Source organism: Macrobrachium rosenbergii, chromosome 27 (assembly GCF_040412425.1).
Source record: "Macrobrachium rosenbergii isolate ZJJX-2024 chromosome 27, ASM4041242v1, whole genome shotgun sequence".
Lineage (NCBI taxonomy): Eukaryota > Metazoa > Arthropoda > Malacostraca > Decapoda > Palaemonidae > Macrobrachium > Macrobrachium rosenbergii.
This window is the reverse complement of record NC_089767.1, coordinates 42,007,923-42,027,521: the sequence shown is the minus strand read 5'-3', so window position 1 is coordinate 42,027,521 and position 19,599 is coordinate 42,007,923. Positions and strand designations below refer to the sequence as shown.

General features: G+C 39.4%; 1 protein-coding gene across 13 annotated transcripts in view; it reads right to left on the bottom strand.

Moving 5' to 3' along the window:
- Larp4B (La-related protein 4B) overlaps positions 1-19,599 on the bottom strand; it is an 88,959-nt gene that overhangs the window by 9,821 nt on the left and 59,539 nt on the right. For 5 of the 13 annotated variants that reach the window (XM_067129698.1, XM_067129695.1, XM_067129696.1 and 2 more), the window contains 7 exons: positions 7,470-8,157; positions 5,444-5,580; positions 3,243-3,355; positions 2,695-2,835; positions 1,988-2,275; positions 1,039-1,181; positions 79-894 (listed from right to left, as the gene is read on the bottom strand). In XM_067129698.1, coding sequence (XP_066985799.1) covers positions 79-894; positions 1,039-1,181; positions 1,988-2,275; positions 2,695-2,835; positions 3,243-3,355; positions 5,444-5,580; positions 7,470-8,157 — 2,326 coding nt within the window. Of the gene's footprint in view, positions 1-78; positions 895-1,038; positions 1,182-1,987; positions 2,276-2,694; positions 2,836-3,242; positions 3,356-5,443; positions 5,581-7,469; positions 8,158-16,929; positions 17,050-17,129; positions 17,823-18,603; positions 18,910-19,599 lie in introns of those variants that run through there. The other 8 variants (XM_067129704.1, XM_067129707.1, XM_067129706.1 and 5 more) reach the window with 8 other exon arrangements.

The window sequence follows — 19,599 nt, the reverse complement described above, 5'->3', positions numbered from 1 at the left end:
CCTGTACTGTTAATCAAATCACATGCAAGACTGTAAGGATACATAACACTATATAACACTGAGATAAAAAATACTTACAACTGCCGAGCAGTCTGCGGATCCCTCGGCATGGGATAATGATGGTGATAGTGGTGATAATGGTCATTACTGGTTGCATTATTATTACTATAGCTGCTGCGATGTGGTTGCCCAGATGGCTGGTGTTGCTGCACGTGATGATGGGTGGGTGGAGGCGGTGGAGGAGGGCCCTGACCCTGCTGATGTGGTGAAGGAATCTGAGTGGTGCTGTTGGTAGTCATGGTAGGAGCAACAGCAGACGTGGTTGCAGCAGAAGTAACAGAAGTTGCAGTAGACACAGTGGATACTGTGGCATTGAGCATAGATGTACTTGAGGGTGGAGGGTTCAAAGAACTCGCCGATGTGTTCACAGACTGAGATGAGGCTGAAGTACTAGTAGTGTTCTTACATACCGTCACCACCTCTTTCTTATCACTGCGTATCACTTGTGCTGACCCCATCGGTGGACTAAATGATGTATATAAATCTGATTCACTAACTATGGCGAGGTCGCAATGAGCAAAGCTGAGATGGTTAGGATGGTTGTTGCTGCCGGTGACAGTTGACACTGGCGTTGCAGGATGGGAGGGTGGTGGTAAAGGGGGTGGTGGCGAGGGAGGTGGACCTCCATTACTGGAAGGCAAAGGGTGATTCGACCGATGAGAAGGAAGCGAAGGAGATTGAGAAGACTGAGGTCTGTGATAAGGTCTCTGGTTAGGGTGATAATGGCCACCCATATGACCACCTTGGTTATTACCACTTGAACCACCTTGACTGCCTGCATTATTATGTCGATTATCACCTTTGTCAAAGCGATTACCATCACGTTTATTATTCCTTGAAAAAGAATAAAGATTACCATCAGTGAATATTACATTAGTAAAATATTACTTCAATATTTTAGACAAACCAATGTAATCATGAAATGTTAAACACTGCATATACTTAAAAAAAAAATAAAAAAAACCTCAGCACACCAACCTTCGGTTCTGATTATATCTAACATTATGGTTTGAAGTCGGGGGTTTAAAGGCAGCTTGTGGTGAAAGTCCATTAAATTGTAAGAATCCATTTATGTCATAAAAACCACTTGGCGCTGTCCACTGCACCATGTTGGGGTAGAACTGGAAAAAATAAACATTTTCTTATAAAGGATCCAAAAATTATAAATATTGCTATTACTGTTACAAAACCAGTTGCCAACCTAGATGGAAAAGCGGAATGCTTTGTGCTTAAGGTCCCAAACAGGGAAAGCAGCTCAGTACAATGTTAACTGTTATGTAAAGAATAATGTTCAAGAGAAATAAAAAATAGTTGGAAAAAAGATGAGAGACAAAGTAAAGCAAATAAGACCATAAATAAAGTATAAAGTGATGACTTGACAATCTACTGTGTGAAAAGCAATTTCACCAAGTTTGAACTTTTGAAGTTCTAACAAATTGGTAGCAAGAGCAAAACTCTCACATGGTATTGTCTGGTAAGATCTGTATGCAAAGGACAATAAGAAATATGAAATATCCATAAGCACAACAAAATAATTGAATGATGGTGCCCGAGATATCAAAATCAGGGATTTCAAGACTGTGATAACTCTAAGTTTACAATCAACAATTTGGAATGCAAGTCAGCCAACAAACGTGAAGTTCATGATAATTCTACGTTTATAATCAACGATTCAGGATGCAATCCGCTGACGAACACCAAACATGGAAACACTATTCACATTTAACAAATCCTTCAAGAATGGATCACTATGATGGAAATGTAGTGGAACTATACAAAAACTGTATTAAACAGTAGATGGATTTGAAAGCAATCTTTTTTTCCGTATAAGGTTATCATGAAATGCAATTTACTGGACTAAATCAAAAGTCAGAAACTGACCTTCTGGCATTATCTACATACAAAATATAAAAAAGAAAATACTCACAAAGGCAGTCGGCATATTTGCCGGCATCGTATAGGTGTGTGTATAGGAGTTTGCGCTAACTGAAGTAGGGGGTGAATACATGAAACGCTGGCCAGTGGGACCAGAGAAATTGGCATTTTGTTGTGGAGTGCCTGGTCCTGAGGGTAGACCAGCTGACCCTGGTGTAGAAGGAGGACCTGACCCATCTTTGCCTTCAGTCCCACTTTTACCTCCGTACGATGGTAATACTGATAAACAACCTAATCTTGAAACTGGCTTTGTCTTTATCCTTGCTAGAATGGGCTTGCCCTGAAAAGAAGTCGGGTCGAGTTATTTTCTTCTGAGGCTGAACGATCTTAAAATGAAAACTTCTATCTGAAAGGACTGACAAGTACAATGCATTTCGACTGTAAAGTTAAATCCTCCGCAGTTTCCTAATTTTTATGTTTATAACTTGAAAATAATTTAATTTTAAACTGCTTGCTTTTCAATACAACTGTAACCTACAGGGCATTTCCGATAAGTTTAATCCACATAATTCACTACAATAGTCACTTCCTTTTCAATGTAATGGAACAAAACTGATATGTTTCTAAAGAAATTAATCAAATGCTGGGCAGAGAATTATTTAAATTTAGAAATTTGCCTGAAGGAATAAATATCTCCACCATAAGTTAAATCATGATAGCTTTAAGGGTGTAAACGAAGAAACAGAAAAATAATCTTACCTTGAATGTTTGCACAGTTCCTCTTAGAAACCAATAAGCTTTTTGTGCATCTTCGTCAGACTCAAATGTTACATACCACGATGAATTGTGGACAAACTCGCATGAAACTACTTTAGGGCAATCATCACTTTTAAACACAGCCTGCAATAAGTGAAATGTTTATCAATATCAAGTCTTCAAGGCAGCTGAAATATATGTTTATAGGTCAAATGCAACACAATATCACAGCATCTTAAAACCTACAGCAGTTATTAAAACCAAATTAATGGGCTTTCTGAGGTATCCATGATTTTTAAATGGTCATAATTTATTTCCAATAAGTATTATACTACTTTTACCATAAGACCACATTGCAATAACAAATTGTTATCTTATACATTACAGCAAAATACTTTACAATGCTCCCAACAATACTAACTACATACCTCCTATTACCACCCATTCATTTGCCTTAAAAACAAAAGAACCTGGTCAACTTCAGTCAGGTACTAAATGCTGTAACACAAATGGAACTCTTGAAAATAATTTATATATAAACAGTACTGTACCTCTATTTCTTCAACAGGTGTTGTTTCCGGAATTTCTCTGAGAATCACAATACAACGCTTGTAATTTGGTCGAACTCTGTTGTTCTCCTCGTCTAACTGTACGCAAGGTGATTCTGAAGTGGAAGAAGTCATTTTCAGAAAACCTAGGTAAGTATTGTCAATGTCTGCAACACGCAAATCACCAAACAATGCAATCTGATTTAAAATTGACTGACACTGCTAACTGGATCAAAAACAAGGTATAGATAGTGCCAGTGCTCTGCAGCATCCATTTGGCAACCAACTGCAAGGGTCTCTGGCCCTTTTTAATTTTCCTCTGGTTTATTTCCAACTACAGTAGCTCTCCAACTTCTGACTTCACCGAATATCGATTTTCGTTTCGGGTTCAAGAATGGGCCAAAGAAAAACGTCAAGATGTGGTTTTGCTGGTCTCGAGCTGGTTTAAACATTAAAATTTCTTAATGCATATCATTTACACAACTTCTACTGAAATATATTTGTAAAAATTAAAAAAATTAGCAGATAATTATTTCCCTCCAGGAAAGCCTTGAACCTTGGAGGAATCTCAAACACCCTAATACTGCTCTCTAAGTTGAAAATTGTACCTTTCTATGCAATCTACAGCTCTTGAGTAGACTTTTCTGTGAAATCAATGTCTTTTCCAAGCCTGAAGTCTGCCCAAAAAAAGGACACTCCTGCTTATTCTTTATGAATAATAATCCAAGTTTGAAAGCATTGTCGTTAAGGCCTACCCCTGGGTCACTACTTTTAAATGTGACCAATGATTGATACACACACACAAATGTCAGCCTTTATCATTTAAGTGAATCCCTATCATCAGGCCAAACCTTGACTGCCAATGTTTCCAAAATAAAGCCATGGGCATCAATAACCATTGTGTGTGGTGTATCGTACTGGGCGTTTTTCTCATATGTTAATGGCTTTTGCTTAAGTCTTGATTTCACACAGGCTATATATATTTTATATTTTCATTTTTTCAATACCATACCTATAATCCCCTTTCAGCAGAGGATCCACAGCATATTTACCAGCATTTAGGTGTCCCTACTCATCTATTAGTGAGTGTAACTAGCATTCAGGTGTCCCTACTTGATTCATCTATTAGCAAGTGTAACACTTGAGCACACACACACACAACACTTCAATATTCAGCCTTAATGGAAGAACACTGGAATAGAATAGAAAAATAACCTTTAGGCCAAAGGCCATGCACTGGGACACAGGAGGTCATTCAACAATGAAAGGTAAACTGAGAGTACGGAAGTTTTAAAGGTGCAACAGGATGGAAACCTCGCAGCTGCGCGATGAATTGACCGTAAGGAGAATGGGAAGTAAGACGGGAGACAGATAATATGAACTGGAGTACAATAAAAAGAATGCAAGGGGTTGCAGCTAAGGGCCAGAGGGACTGCAAGGAAACCTAAATAATGCCTACAGTTTACCATATGAGATGCACTGATGGGGGAAAAAATCACTGACAGAACTTTGTAAATGTCAAAACTCAATTGTCAAAGTCCAGATTGCACACATATTTACCAGAATTTCAAGTTGTGCGCCATTGTGTGTACCTAAATATTTAAATATAAGTATCCTAAGTCTACTGGGATTAAAAGCTGATCGAATAATCTTCCCTTTTGGGGAGCTGAATTGCTCACCTTGACTTAGCAGGCCAACATTACAATACCAGGCACAGATGCTTTGCAGTTCAAACCCAGACAGGTGTGGTTCGTCTTATCAACTAGCTACAGGCTAAACTGCCTAATTATATTGTCTTAAAACAGTAAAGTAGTTATGCTATCGCTGCATACTCAACTTGTATGCTCTATGACCAGTGATTTAAATGCATACTTTTTGCAACGTACCAAAAAACACAATGTAACAAACCACCAGGAAATCTGCCTTAAAACAAACTACTGAACACGGAATGTAGAGCTGAAATGTAATATATCTGTACCTTTGGTCGATTTTGGAAACTTAAAATTGAAAATGCAGTACTCTAAACATGGTCCCCTCCTAATTTAATGTTTATAAATTTACATTTTCCATACAAAGTGTGGTACATTTTAGAAATTCATTGTATACAATACTAGGCTGACATAATATAAGTACTAAATGATGCCCCCCTTCCTTTGATTATACTTGAATTTTTAATCATTAGATGTCTTGTAGCATACACATACCTTTCAAAGCCTCCACAATAATGCTGTGATCATTAGTGATATTCTTGAACTGAGAGCAATTCGCCAATATAAACACTGGTACGTACTGATCACTGTCCATCTGTGATATAAGGTAAGGGTCGTTGTTCAAGTTCTCTCTGAAAAAACAAAATTAAGTTAATAATTTACAATTCAAAAACCTTGAAAAACTATTAAGTACAGCTACAATGCCAAAAAAAAACTGAAAAACTATCAAGTACTGTATAGCTACAGTGTGATGTGAATTCTACAATTCTCAATGAGATCATATTAACGTAATTTTTTAGTAATTTATATCTTCAGCCTACAATACATGAGTTTTTATGTAGGAGCTTTCTTTAGCATTAGTTGAAATCGGTCACTGAACACTTTCGGTGCCCAAGTTAAGCTACAGAGAGTCATCTCTCACTCCTGAGGCAGAAACTAAAACGAAATGGGCAAAAGCTATTTGAAAATCCTATGAGTTTAGGAAGCACTCAGGAAATGCCCAAGTTAGCAATGCAAACAGTTACGCTACAGTACTTTTAAAGATCATGTTACTTTTCATAATGATCATGTGCTAAAGATTCAACAGTACCAAAGGCATAGTCATCCCTTTCTAAGAAACTGACAGATATCTTTTTAGCCTTTCTCCACTTTTGATAAGGCCCTGCGCTGCAAAGGCGACCAGCTGGCACACTCCTAGTACAATGCATAAAAAAAACTAGTTAAAAAAAAAAAAAAAAAAAAAAAAAAAAAAGCACGAAAACCCCACACATGAAAGAAGCTTCATTAAAGAAGTTTCTAGCTGATGGTCAATCAGGGATCAATAAGCCATTCAAAGTTGGCCATGGCTGAAGACAGCTTAATGAGACAGGCAAATGGGGGTTGACAACTCACCAACCTACCACAAGTTAACTTCTTTGTTACCAAGTCTAAAGATCTAATTATAGGTTGCTCTGTAATCATTTACCTGGAATAACCTTACAGTATATCTAGAATGCACTGCCTATCAAATTAAAATTGCAGGAGTTCTGTATATATCTTTTCACATTAAAATCCCAGGTGTTCTGTCTTTCATTTAAAACCTTTCAAAGATAAATTTACCATTTTCACTTCACATTTACCACATTTACCAAAAATCAGATGCACTAGCATGGAAAGCAATTTGATCAATGTCAAAAAATTCCAATCACCTATAAAAACTAAAAAAAAAAAAAAAAAAAAAAAAAAAAAAATATTCCAATTTTCTGACATGGGACAGCACTGGGAGGGTATCTGGACGGTGCTGGGGAATGGTTTTAATTCAAACTGGCCAAATTTTACAAGAAATTAAAAACCAGTCATCAATGAATTTCTAAATACAGTTGCAAAATCTCTGCCAATTTATCGGAAGATTATTAGCAAGGTTAATATGCATCAACAGCCATAACATATAACTGAAACATACATTTTTTGTAAATGTTCAAGGTACAAAATGAACTTATAGTTACTACTGTTTTTTCAATAATTACGATTAGAAATTTCTGTTTTCCACAAAACATCCCTTGGGTTGTAATTTGGTTTCAACTTGAAACATCTATAAAAAAAAAAAAAAAGGATAACCATTTGGCTTTACGATGTGATCACAACTAGCATTAAATCTTGAAAAACCATTTACAGCAGACAACAAAAATTATTTCTAAGCTCAAAAGCAGTAAGCCAGAACCAAGTGAGCTTTACCCAGGATGGGTCTCACACTACCCAAAGACTTTCCAAGGGTTAATCAATTGACTTGTCCAGCTGTGACCGTATAAAATTACAAGTGAATTGGTCTTCTATCATACTTAAAACATTCTGGCAAGAAAAGTTATATGACTACAGTACCAAGCTTGGAATACCACTAAAATACAAGCCCACAATTTGCAGAGCATATAATTGCTACTAATAAGAAAATACAAAATTCACCAAACAATTTTGCATAAAAGTGTTGAGCAGATTTGTTCTATAGTCCACTGTACTCACAAAACCTATAAAAACACCACCTCACCTGGAAAAAACATATTCCACCTGCTGCGCTACCATCTGTTGTATCTGGTCCCGTGTAAGTGGTTGTGAGGCCTGCTGTTGCTGGGCCACAGGCGTGGCTGCTGGAGTAACTGGAGTGGGAGTTGGAGTTTGTGCTGGGGTAGTCTGTGTGCCTTGATTCTCACTGGTGGTAGCTGGGGTGGTCAGTTCTCCACTTTTCCCCCTCTCTTCGCTCACTTCTTCCAGATTTACTGGCTGACCGGAGACGCCTTCTTGAGTGGCGTCGCTACTGCAAGAAGGAACCGGGGAGGGCAGCGAAGGAGTGGGAGGCAACAGCGAAGTACTTGTCTGCTGACTGTCCCCTTCCGCAGGCATTTCACCATTCTGCTGGCCGCTGCTCACGGAAATGCTGCCGTCCTCGGGAATCCTCTCCTGCTCACTGTTCGGTGAGGACGCAGCCATTTCTTCTATCGTCTCTGTAACAGATGCCTTGCTCAGCGACGGTGTTTCTGTGGATACAGCAACACCATTGGAGGAAGTTTCCAAGAAGGCAGAGGAAGAGGAGGATGTAGTTGTAGTGGTAGTGGTGGAACAGGAGGCAGAAGCCTCCACCGGTGACTCTACTGCCATTGGTGTGGGAGTATCAGGAGTGGAGGGGGGGCAGGCCCCGCAATACTGCTTGCCAACATCCCCATTCATGAAGGGGTAAACTGGAAAAGAGCAATGGATATTTAAGACACGATTCCACAAAAACAAAAATTAGAAAAACTATTATAAACTTAGCAAAATGAAAGGGACCCCGATAATGTTATCAAATAAATTCTGTGACGGATTTATTTCCAATATTCAAAATTAGTTGTCGACTGAAATTTTAACTTAGAAAAGATGCTTCGGACTGTCAATGGTGAATCATAACCAATACATTTTGGGATGATTAACATGGACATCATAAAACAAAAATTAAATGGGTGACCAAGCATAAGACGTCTCTAAGTGTGAGCGAGTCTTGCAATAACCATACCTGCTGCAAAGTGCTACAAACATTTAGTTTACCAACATGTATCAGGCACAGTGTTCCTGAAACATGGAAATGTGGCTTCCAGTGTGGAAGTTTTGACACACAAGATAATCCGGTGTAGAAGTGGCATCTTCATTTTATGGTCTCCAACACAAAACGTGGAAAAAATTTCCACACGTTTTATGGGTATAATGTGGTCAGATATATTATTTTCTTATACGATGCGATTCATCTACCAATATTCAGTGTCATTTGCATCTTTATACATGTTCATAAAATAATGACTACATGAAGAACCATCAAAGAATAGTTGTTTAAGCACCAAATTATGAAGCAGCAGAAGTCGATCGAGTGAGGTCTTCATTGATACACAGAATGAAGACTAAGGAACTTAAATCTATTGAGAAGTTTTAATAAATGTAAAAAGTGATAGCAATACGCCTGATAACGGAAGTTCTTTGCAAAATGATATTGCAAATACGATTAATGTTTAGATCTTTTTTCATTTAATGCTGTAGCATGTCACGAGACCTATGTAACGATAACCATTTAGGTTTTCCTGTTAACGTATGTTTACTTAAGGGAAATGATCTCTTAGACAGTAAAGAAAAGTATATACCGTTTTACATGTTAGATTTTACCAATGGTCAAAATAATATAAAATTTAGGCGAGCGTGGAAGTCAATGTTCTGGAATTGTGGCAACACTGATCAGGCTTGCAGACCAGTGCAGTCTAAACGAATATCTTGAAGGTCATGAAAACAGGCGGGGCAGGTATATAGTTTGCGCAAATAAAAGCATACACATGAACACAGGTTGCTGGAAGGAATCCTCTCCAGTGGAAGAATCAGTGACAACCCACTGAAACAGCAGGCAGCAACCAAGGTTACTGAAATACAGTTACCAACTAGAAGACCTCAGACCATAAATAAACCAACTCTGCAATACAGTACCAAGGGGTTTAACACTGGAAGGGTGCCAGCAACCTGATAGGAACTGTGCATGAGAACTACTTCAGTCCTTCATAGGGGTAGCGACCAACATCTAGAAAGAAATCTAGATGGATTACATACACAGGACTCCAGATGCCATCCTCAGCTTTGTAAATGTCCTGAGGACTGCTTAGGAAGGAGAGGGCAAGAAGGATGTAGATCGTGCTCCTACTCGCTCAAAACAAATTCACACGGGCAACCTACCCATAGAAATATAAGATTCTCTCGATAAAAATTTTTGTTTCTCTAGCATGAAAAGCTAAACTTACACAAAAGACAATTGTTACTATATTGAATGAACAATTGTACAGTTGTTAGATTATAGCACACCTGCATACTTCTTGTAATCACACCTCATAATGATAATCAGTAGACAAAACCTATTCATATGGAACAAGCCCACAGGGGCCACCGACTTGAAATTCAAGCTTCCAAAGAATATGGTGATCATTAGAAAGAAGTAAAAGGAAGTAAAGAGAAATACAGAAAGAGGTACCACTTATTAAAAAAGCAAAAAAAAATATAAATTAATAAACAGATATACGTAAACAACATTGTATCACAATGCAAGAAGAGGAGTATTTTGGTAGCAATGCATTGCACTTTTGCTTGAACTTCCGCGAAGTTAAAATCGCACAACATCCTCTGGGAGGCTCTTCCACAGTCCAACAGTGTGAGGAATAAAGGTTCGACAGCGAGGCACACTTACTGCATATTGGTGCTGCTGTTCAGTGAACCTGGTTGCTCTCGGCAGATAAAGGGGCTCCAGATCAATTGTGAATGTGAAAGATCTCTGTTGAAATACAACTTACGACAAAGCGACAAACAAGAGACCATCTGTCAATGGTCAAGTCACAACTGTTGCTATTAGGAATCAGAAACCTACCACCACGAACCACTCTATCTAAAAGAGATAAATCTCTGGCGGATGCAGACATATCAACACCAGAGAATAGTATTCTAGTAAAGAAAATACAACTGACCCAAAACAGGTTGCAATGACTTTATGTTATAAATGTATGGGGCCTTACAAACAATACCTAACTTTCGTGCGGCATTTGCTGAAACTTTCATTGCATGTTTCTCAAAAGTTAGATGCGAGTCAAAAGTTACACCTAGAATAGTTAAACCTTCACTAATTCAGCAATATTCCATCCACCTGAAGGGGAGGATGGGGTGGGAAATCTGTACGAGATCTGCTTATCAATAGTGTTTTCATTTTATGGGAGTTCAGCTTCATACCCCACTGACTACACCACTCCCATGTCCAGAATGAGGCTGAGGGCAGCTTCATTTCTCGTAAGTGGGGACTATTACACCTACAAGTGTTGCATCCTCAGCATACTAAACAATCTTGTTTTCTAAGCCAACAACCATACCACTTGTATACACCAAAAATGACATTGGACCAAGAACACCGCCCTGTATAAATCCAGACACAACAAGTCTTGGTTCACTAAAGATCCCATCCACAGCAACTTGCTGCTGCCTACCTGTAAGGAAATCTTGACTGAACCTAAAACATATCCACCCATCCCAAGATTCTGATTTACTAAATCGAAAGCAGCACTAAAATTTAACTGAATTACTCTGCACTCAACACCCTTATAAAGGTTCCCTTGCATATGGCATGTCAAGTCTAAAAGAGCATCTTGGGTACCTAACTGCAGCCTGTATGCATACTGACTATCAGCTAACATACTTATATAGTGGTTTAAAAATAAGTTTTTCAGCTACTCTGAAGAGCAGAGGGAGAGCAGAGATTGGCCTGTAGTTACTGCAGTCTGCAGATATGCCACTCTTTGGAAAACACTATTACTAAGCTTGTGCTCATTCACAAGGATACTACGTCGACATAAAAATCTATAAATTCTAGTAATCTAGGGAGGCAACACACTAGAGACATTTAAAATACAAAGGGAAGAAACCATCAGGAACTTCAACCCAGCTATCAAGATTATCCAGAATTTTCTTAACATCCCTGGAACAAAATGCAAATTCTGTAAGAATAGGTTCAGGGTGACAAGCATCGGGATGAGAGACATCCTCAGCTGGTTGCTTGGCTTCAAAAGCTCGATGAAGCAGTTAAGCCTTTTCCCAGGGCCAGTGACCATAACCAATCTACCATGATCTGTTAGTAGCGGTGGAATGGAGGACGAGCCGGGCCCAAAGGTAGATGATGCCATTTTGGTCCACCACAGATGAGGCTTAATAATTCCTTCAAGTTTCCTTTTCAAGGAATTATTGTACTTTCTCTCGGCTGTATGGTACAGTTATATTTGCGGCTCAGTGAGACTCAACAAAAATGGTTTGATTTTCATTTGAACGATTTCTTCTCCATGCGTTGAATTTGGTCAGTGTCATAGTAGGCTCGTCTACATATATCATCAAACCATGGCTGGTCATTTGTCCTAAATTTAATGACCTTTCCAGGGACGTATCTTATTAAAGTAGCCATCAACATTTCATTTAACTACTTCTTGGGATCAGGATCTAATATAGGAACTGAATATCAAGTGCCAGACAAGCTTCAATTATGCGATCCCAACTGGCTCTCGATTTCAGCCAGACCGTTTTCCGCTTTTCCGATGGTGGAATTAGGAATACACCGATTGACAGACATCCCAAAAGGATACATTCAGAGCTTGAGTTTAGTTCGCCTGACATACTAAACATGATGATAAATTTATAACAAGCTTCACAATGAAGTTTAGATCTGTGACTGCACAGAATAAGCCCATCTTGGCTTGAAAACTGCAAAAGAATAAGTTTTCGTACTGCTGGGTGAATGGGTGTGGTCCCAACTCTCACTAGGCCAGGTTGCCCCCAACCCCAACATAAAATCCATTCCCAGCTTCAGTGATAGAACCAGCTCTTGTTGTAGGGTACTTCTATTACATATTGTCAAGTTTGTATACTTAATAGAAACTAACTGCCTGCAGCGTGTTTTCCTCAGCATATTGTTACTGGAAGGCTACAAAAGACATGGTTTTTGTGTAAGTTGTGTCATAAGAATTTATAGGCTAATGAGGAGTCATGACATCATAAAACATTATAACCTACTTTATATAACAAGGTTGCTGTCTTGGTGACATCACAACCAGCTGTTAGTTACTGGCATGTAAGTATATGGATTAAAAATCAAAAGTTTTGTAAGCTTTCATTCATGAATTTTCACAGCTTAGGAAGGATATGGTACCTTCACACATCTAACAGTTTAAGCAACCCAAGGGTCAAATACGGAAGCATGTCCAGTAAGTCTAACTTAAATCAAACAGCTAGTTAACAGAATGAAGACCTAGGTGGACAGTACACCTAACCCATCTTGCGACACACAACAAATCACATAACATGGAAATAAACGATTCAGAGAATGAATTCTGGTTCAGGGAACTATCCTCAGAAGCTTAGGCTAAAATCAGCTAGGATAACCTCTACAAACTAGACTTACACTGGACACCTGGCATCTAAAACTGTTAAACTAGTCCTATCCTACTGTGCCTATCTGACCCAAACCTTTGATAGCTAGGATTCACATGGGTTAGGCACAAGCCATGACTAACCTAGCCCATGTGTTGGTGCTGAGGCCTGGCCTAACCTGACCTCGGCTCATGTGTTGGTAGTGAGGCCTGGCCTAGCGTAGTTGGCAACGCAAAATAGCTAAGCCTAGGCTAACCTGCGAATGATAACATCACGCAACATTAAACTGCATTTTCAACACATGACCAATAACACTGATCTCACACTACACTAATTTTAAAAGTCAACTTGTAATACTAGGCTGTAGGCAGACTGATTTCTCAGTTTTACAATGGCTTCTCCAAAAACAATGATAGGTTCTGTCGTTGGCAAACGTTACCATATGTGAAAGCAATAGTATTATATACTAGGTCTACAAAACTAACAAAATTCTAATAATTCACTGTTTCAGAGTACAGATCCATAAATTTTATTTAATAACAATTTCAGTTTCGATATTATATGAATCTGAGGCCAGGGCATGGCATTGCAGCTAAAAACATCGCAGGTTACATCATTTTATGACGTAATCCGTGGCCAGTTTGTCGTCGTGGTACCATAACAGCTGGTCACTAACAATACTTGTGCACTGATTATCAAAGAAAAACTTATTTCGTCAGCCTTAATAGTTACTCTACATCTCATCTGAACAGCCCACTGGATTACCTCCACAAATCTACATTTTAAGTAAATTACTTTGGGTGTGAAAATCTCTGCTATTTCTATGCAGAAAAAATCTATTACACATTGACATAAGAAATGAAATATGCTACTGATATTCGTTACACTTCGACATAAATATGCTACTGATGTTCATTACACTAACACTATTTATTAGCATACAAAAGTAATTTGGGATATAAGGGAATTGTTAACTAATTACTGAGTACTTGTTAAGTCTACTTTCCAGAATTTACCAAAAATTCCCTTACCAACCAATCTCTGCTAACTTATGGTCAACCCACAACCAACCATACTTGAATGAATGTCTATACCATATGAACCAAAACGTGCAAAAAGCAACATACATTAAGCCTGTTTCCCTAGGTCACAGCCAGCTCAAAAGCCGATCAAAAGACATTTACACTGGGATACATCCTAAGCTATCCTATTGTAAGGCACCGTGCCCAACCTGGAGGGGGAGGGAGGGGCTGTCTTCGTTACCCACTAGACCCCCAAGAAATTCTACAGAAAAGCTCTGCACGGAGAAACAATATATCAGCAAGACTTTAGACTGAACATTATAGAAAAGGGTGAGTATAATGCAGTACAGGTGAGGGTATTGGCAAAATTTACCATCTTTTGCATATGTTTTTACAATCATCCTCAAGGGGATGGTCATAAACATGGCACCCTTGAGCTTATTAGTAGAATTACTGACCCATCCAATGGAGCACTGTGCATAGCAAATTGCAACTCTTCAGAGAGTTCGGGTCGTTTCATCTGTAAGTCATTTAGGCCGAAAGTACATTGATGTGCAAAATGGGCGCTATGGTTAGTACCAACCCCCTTGGGATGTATGCAAAACATAAAATAATGGTGGTAAATAACATAAATGTAACGATAAATACCAAAACATAACGTCTTACGTTGTTTTGGATGTTACGCCCTATATAACTTACAGCCGCAACGACCAGGACTGTCTGCAGATTGCTCTATTGTTTAATAAGCTCTCTTAAATTACTGAGAATACAAAAACAATAGTTTACTTTGCATTCCACGTCCTTATAGGCTAGCACAGCCTTTACCTAACATGAAAATATTATTCAAAGGAGATCTTTGTATGTTGTTTATGCTGTCACCAAACAGTCCTCATAACAGATACACTGCTATCTCATTATTACTTAGTTCCTTTAATTCTTCATTGCTCACAATTATTTTTAAAGGCCGTCACGGTGCAATGAGTTGTCTAGAATGTTTAGCTACTCAATCAATAGGATATGTAGATGTCAAAAGAACCAACCATCCACAAAGAGTCTGCAGAAGTTTCCCTATCCGCTCCACAGCCAGTCCTGGTCGTTTTGGCTGTAAATCATTTAGGTCGTAATATTCAAAACAACATAATACGTTATATCTTTAGTATTTACCGTCATTATTTTATGTTTTACGTACATCCCCAAGGGACTGGTATTAAACGCTGCGCCCATGCTGCACGTAACCGCGCTTACAGCCAAAACGACCTGAACTCTCCACAGCAAAGGGCTAGCTGACAATATGGTCGACACCAATATCTATTTTTGTGAAACTGACATGAACGATAGGCTTTTTTCAGATTGGCTTACTGATGCTGTTGTTATTGGTTTACGTACTCGGGTGTTCTCACTACTCAATTTATGTATGCTGCGTCCGGTGAGAATTTTCCAATGTTTGCAAATTGCTGAATGTTCTTAATTATCTAAATATGAACACATTCTTCGTTCTCAATTATCTAAATATGCACAAATTTTTCATTCTTAATTATCTAAATATAAACATTCTTCGTTCTTAATTACCTAAATATGCACAAATTCATCGTTATTAATTATCTAAATATGCACAAATTCTTCGTTCTTAATTCTCTAAATATGCACAAATTCTTCGTTCTTAATTATCTATATATGCACAAATTCTTCGTTCTTAATTATCTAAATTTGCACAAAATCTTCGTTCTTAATTATCTAAATATGCACAAATTCTTCATTCTTAATTATCTAAATATGCACAAATTCTTCTTCTTAATTACCTAAATATGCACAAATTCTTTGTTCTTAATTATCTAAATATGGAAAAATTCTTCGTTTCGAATTATCTAAATGTGCGCAAATTCTTCGTTCTTAATTATCTAAATATGCACAAATTCTTCGTTTCTGATTACCTAAATATGCACAAATTCTTCGTTCCTAATTATCTAAACATGCGCAGATTCTTCGTTCTTAATTATCTAAATATGCACAAATTCTTCGTTCCTAATTATCTAAATATGCACAAACAAACAGACCTAGTTGCACCATATGCCATTAACATTGGTGTTTCAAATATCCTGAAATAAATAAAATCTTACTTCGCATATGCAAAAACGAAAATCATGAAAAAATAAATTTCCTTAAAATCTTCTCAGCCGTCAAACGACATATTTGTAGGCTAACGTCTGCTGTCCACCTTTGACTACCGCGTCAACGCCTGCTGCCTGTGTCGAACAACGAAGGATCTGTTACCTTATGTAATTACCATATGCTAACTCCCTGCACTAAGTGCCTATGCTAGCCTAAGTAAAAAGAATGAATTTATGGTAATAATCCCCTCAAGATACAGAATTGCCCGTAATAGCCCTAGGCTACCCGATACATCGCAAAAAGATGAGACCAAGCCTTAATGCAAGAACAGCGGACAGTTAGGCTACGCCACCAGGAGCACGTCGAGGAAAAAAAAGCCCAACGGCAAAAGAAACTCAGAAATAGGAATAGGATCGGCATGGCCTACGAAATTCACTAGATAACAATTGATAAAATCATTAGGCTTTATATTGCCTAGGCTAGCCTATGTAACGAGAGAGAGAGAGAGAGAGAGAGAGAGAGAGAGAGAGAGAGAGAGAGAGAGAGAGAGAGAGAGAGAGAGACCTAAGCTCTAGGTTTACAGCATGACCCACCCCCAACCCAAAAAATAGAAGATTAGTCCACAAATAGCATAAATATGTACAAAAGCAGGCGTGTCGTGATTCAGGGTCACGGGTACGTAAGTCTGGGGTCTGAATTGGGCACAAAACTTGTTCTCCGGATTAGCCTACGAGGGCCTATTTATAGCTGAAGGACTCGTCAAGCTGATTGAATTTCGTACCCTCAATCCTACCCAAAGTTTGAGTTAGGGCATCGAGGCAGAATTATTCCACAATACCGTCACCATATTGCCCCAAATAACGGAGCAATTGGCTAAAATAGCAAGAGGGGAGGGAGGGCCATGTCGGTCATATTGCCAACCATGCTTTCGTGTTCCCAGCGGTGTGGGGGGAGATTTCATTCCACCTTTCGGCGGATTTACGGCGTCAAAATCCACAAATCCACCCAATTGGCGTCACACAAGCACTCGGCACTTAACCCCCCTCAAATCCGACTCGCCCTGGGCGGCCTGCTGAGGGTGGACACGGGGGGGCGGGGGGAAAAATTCGGGATATATTTACGTGTGCCATTCCACGGGGGGCGAAAATTGAAAAGGAGGCACAGACGACACGGGGGATATGTCCGCTGCCGAAAAAGGAACGTTGTATGGCCCCCACCACGATGACACCTAACCTGCGGCTCCGCCGTCCCGTGGAAACGCCGCGTCGCCGCTTTCGGAAACCGCCGAGGACATTATTTCACGTCGAGTGTGGCCGAACGCAGAAGCGAGTCCAGACGACTCCTCGACTCTCACAACATCTTTCACGGGCTTCTTCCTTCCTTCCTCACTCCTGGCCGACTCCACCGCCGTATATATCCTAACTCCCCATCCCGCAGGTGTTCAGGAGGACGTCCGGGGCCACAGACACGCTAAAACGGTGCGAAACGAGTCGTTTCGCAGGCAAAAACTCACCGAGATGAGGGAGTGATCCCTACGAGAAACGACCTAGATATTCCAAGATGGCTGCCGCAGCACCGGCCGCATGGCTATGGCGCGCTGCTGAGCGTCCCCAGCGCCATCTATTGTCGCTTATTTTCACTGGCGACGTTTTATTTCTACCGGAATTGTCTTTCGTCGCTCTCGCACTCTTCCACTTCGAACGGGAAAAATATCTGTGACGAGATGGCGGCGAAAATACAATAATCGAGGTGACGGCACGATGATTCGACAATATCGTGTAATTGTCGTCTCTATAGAAGGGGGGGAGGGACCCGGGGGATGGGGAGAGGGAGGAGGGGGGACCACGTAACAGAAGGGTGACCACATGATCCAACATTTGTCTGAGTCATATGCAAAACAAGCTGACCCTCTTGATGCCTGTGACCTTTCGCCATAAGATGTGCAGCATTTCTGTGCATGTGTGAAAGTCAAGTTGTGCGGAAAACGCGGCGAATAAAATACTCGCCGTCGGTAAAACTGGGGAAACATTTTAAACATGCCGCCATCTCGCTGGCTCCCCCGAAAGAATGTTTTGGTCTTACATCATTTCAGTGGGAGCCGATAATATTAAAATAAGTGAAGTATACACTTCAATGCATCGATTTTGATTAAAAGCATTTCGTGATTGACAATGACAGTGAATTTTCCGAGGATCTCACTTCCAAGCGTAAGGAGAATGAATCAACAACATTGGGAAAAGTAAACCGTAGTCGACTATGGATACAAATATATTGATTTCTTCGGTAAGTTCACCGAGGGATGAATATAAGAGAAACATTGCACATCTCTATATTTACAATGATAAGAGCAAGTAGGAAAGACAGCTTTAAAACCAAACGTATGGAAAAAGTATTTCATCATACCTGATAATGAATAAGTAAATAGCCACGATGAGATGGCGGCTCGAAGTTAGATAAAGAAAGAAATTGGGAGTGCTTTTATCTCTCACTCTCTCTCTCTGTGTGACTCATTCTATAATGTTTTACCACGTATTATCTGAGCGCTGTAATTGCACATATTTCATATATACTATAAAAATAGAAAAAGACTCTCACCTTTAGCACGCGTCTACGAAATTTTAACCAGGAAGAATCGAAATGCTCTGACCGCACGAGTAAAAAACAAAGAAGACCACTTTTTTCTTTTGCTAGGTAAATAACAAAGAAGACGCGACTGACACGAATACACGAAAAAAAAAAAGTCAAACAGATGAAACACGCACACTTACGAAGTCACACAATGCTTGCTACACCACCACCAACCACAGCAGCGGAGAGCGCAACAGATACGAATACCGTAAATTCTGTAGCGAACAACTGGCGGGCTCTTCTATACCTATGGTTCCCTCCCGGGTACAAACTGGGTTTTAAGTTTTACGTTTACCCCGCGACGAACTGCGTAGAGATTGTTGAACCCCGTGTGTCATACAACTGAATGACGTGTTTCATAATGAAAGAGATTTGTGATTACGAATCCCGCTGCCCAAAATAAACATTCCATGCCTTCTTACCGAAAATGTACCACGCTGATGCCCCGGGGTCTTCCTGAAAACATCACGAGGCAAACATATTCCTTGCCTGAAAGCATTGCCTGTCATTTACTTGTCTTACAACATCAAAAGTAGGGAAGAGTATTACCTAAGTACCCTTAAATTAATAATATAAGTTTCATATTAGGTAAATTGCTATAGAAGGGTCACACTTTAGGTAAATTACGATAGAAGAAGGGATACTCTTTGATTAGGCCTATCTGAGATCAGCCGTTGACAATAAAGGCACCTTCCCATCCAAGACTGCGTTGTTCGTATTAGCATTACCTGTTTCTTCATAAAAGGTGATGCACAGTAAACCATTTCTGCTCTCTCTCTCTCTCTCTCTCTCTCTCTCTCTCTCTCTCTCTCTCTCTCTCTCTCTCTCTTTACCGAAGTCAGGAGCTTGTCACTACTGATGATTCGACAAAAGATTATTGTAAAGGACTACGGTGTATGCATGTATATATGTATGTATATATATACATATATGTGTGTGTGTATGTGTGTGTGTGTTTTAACA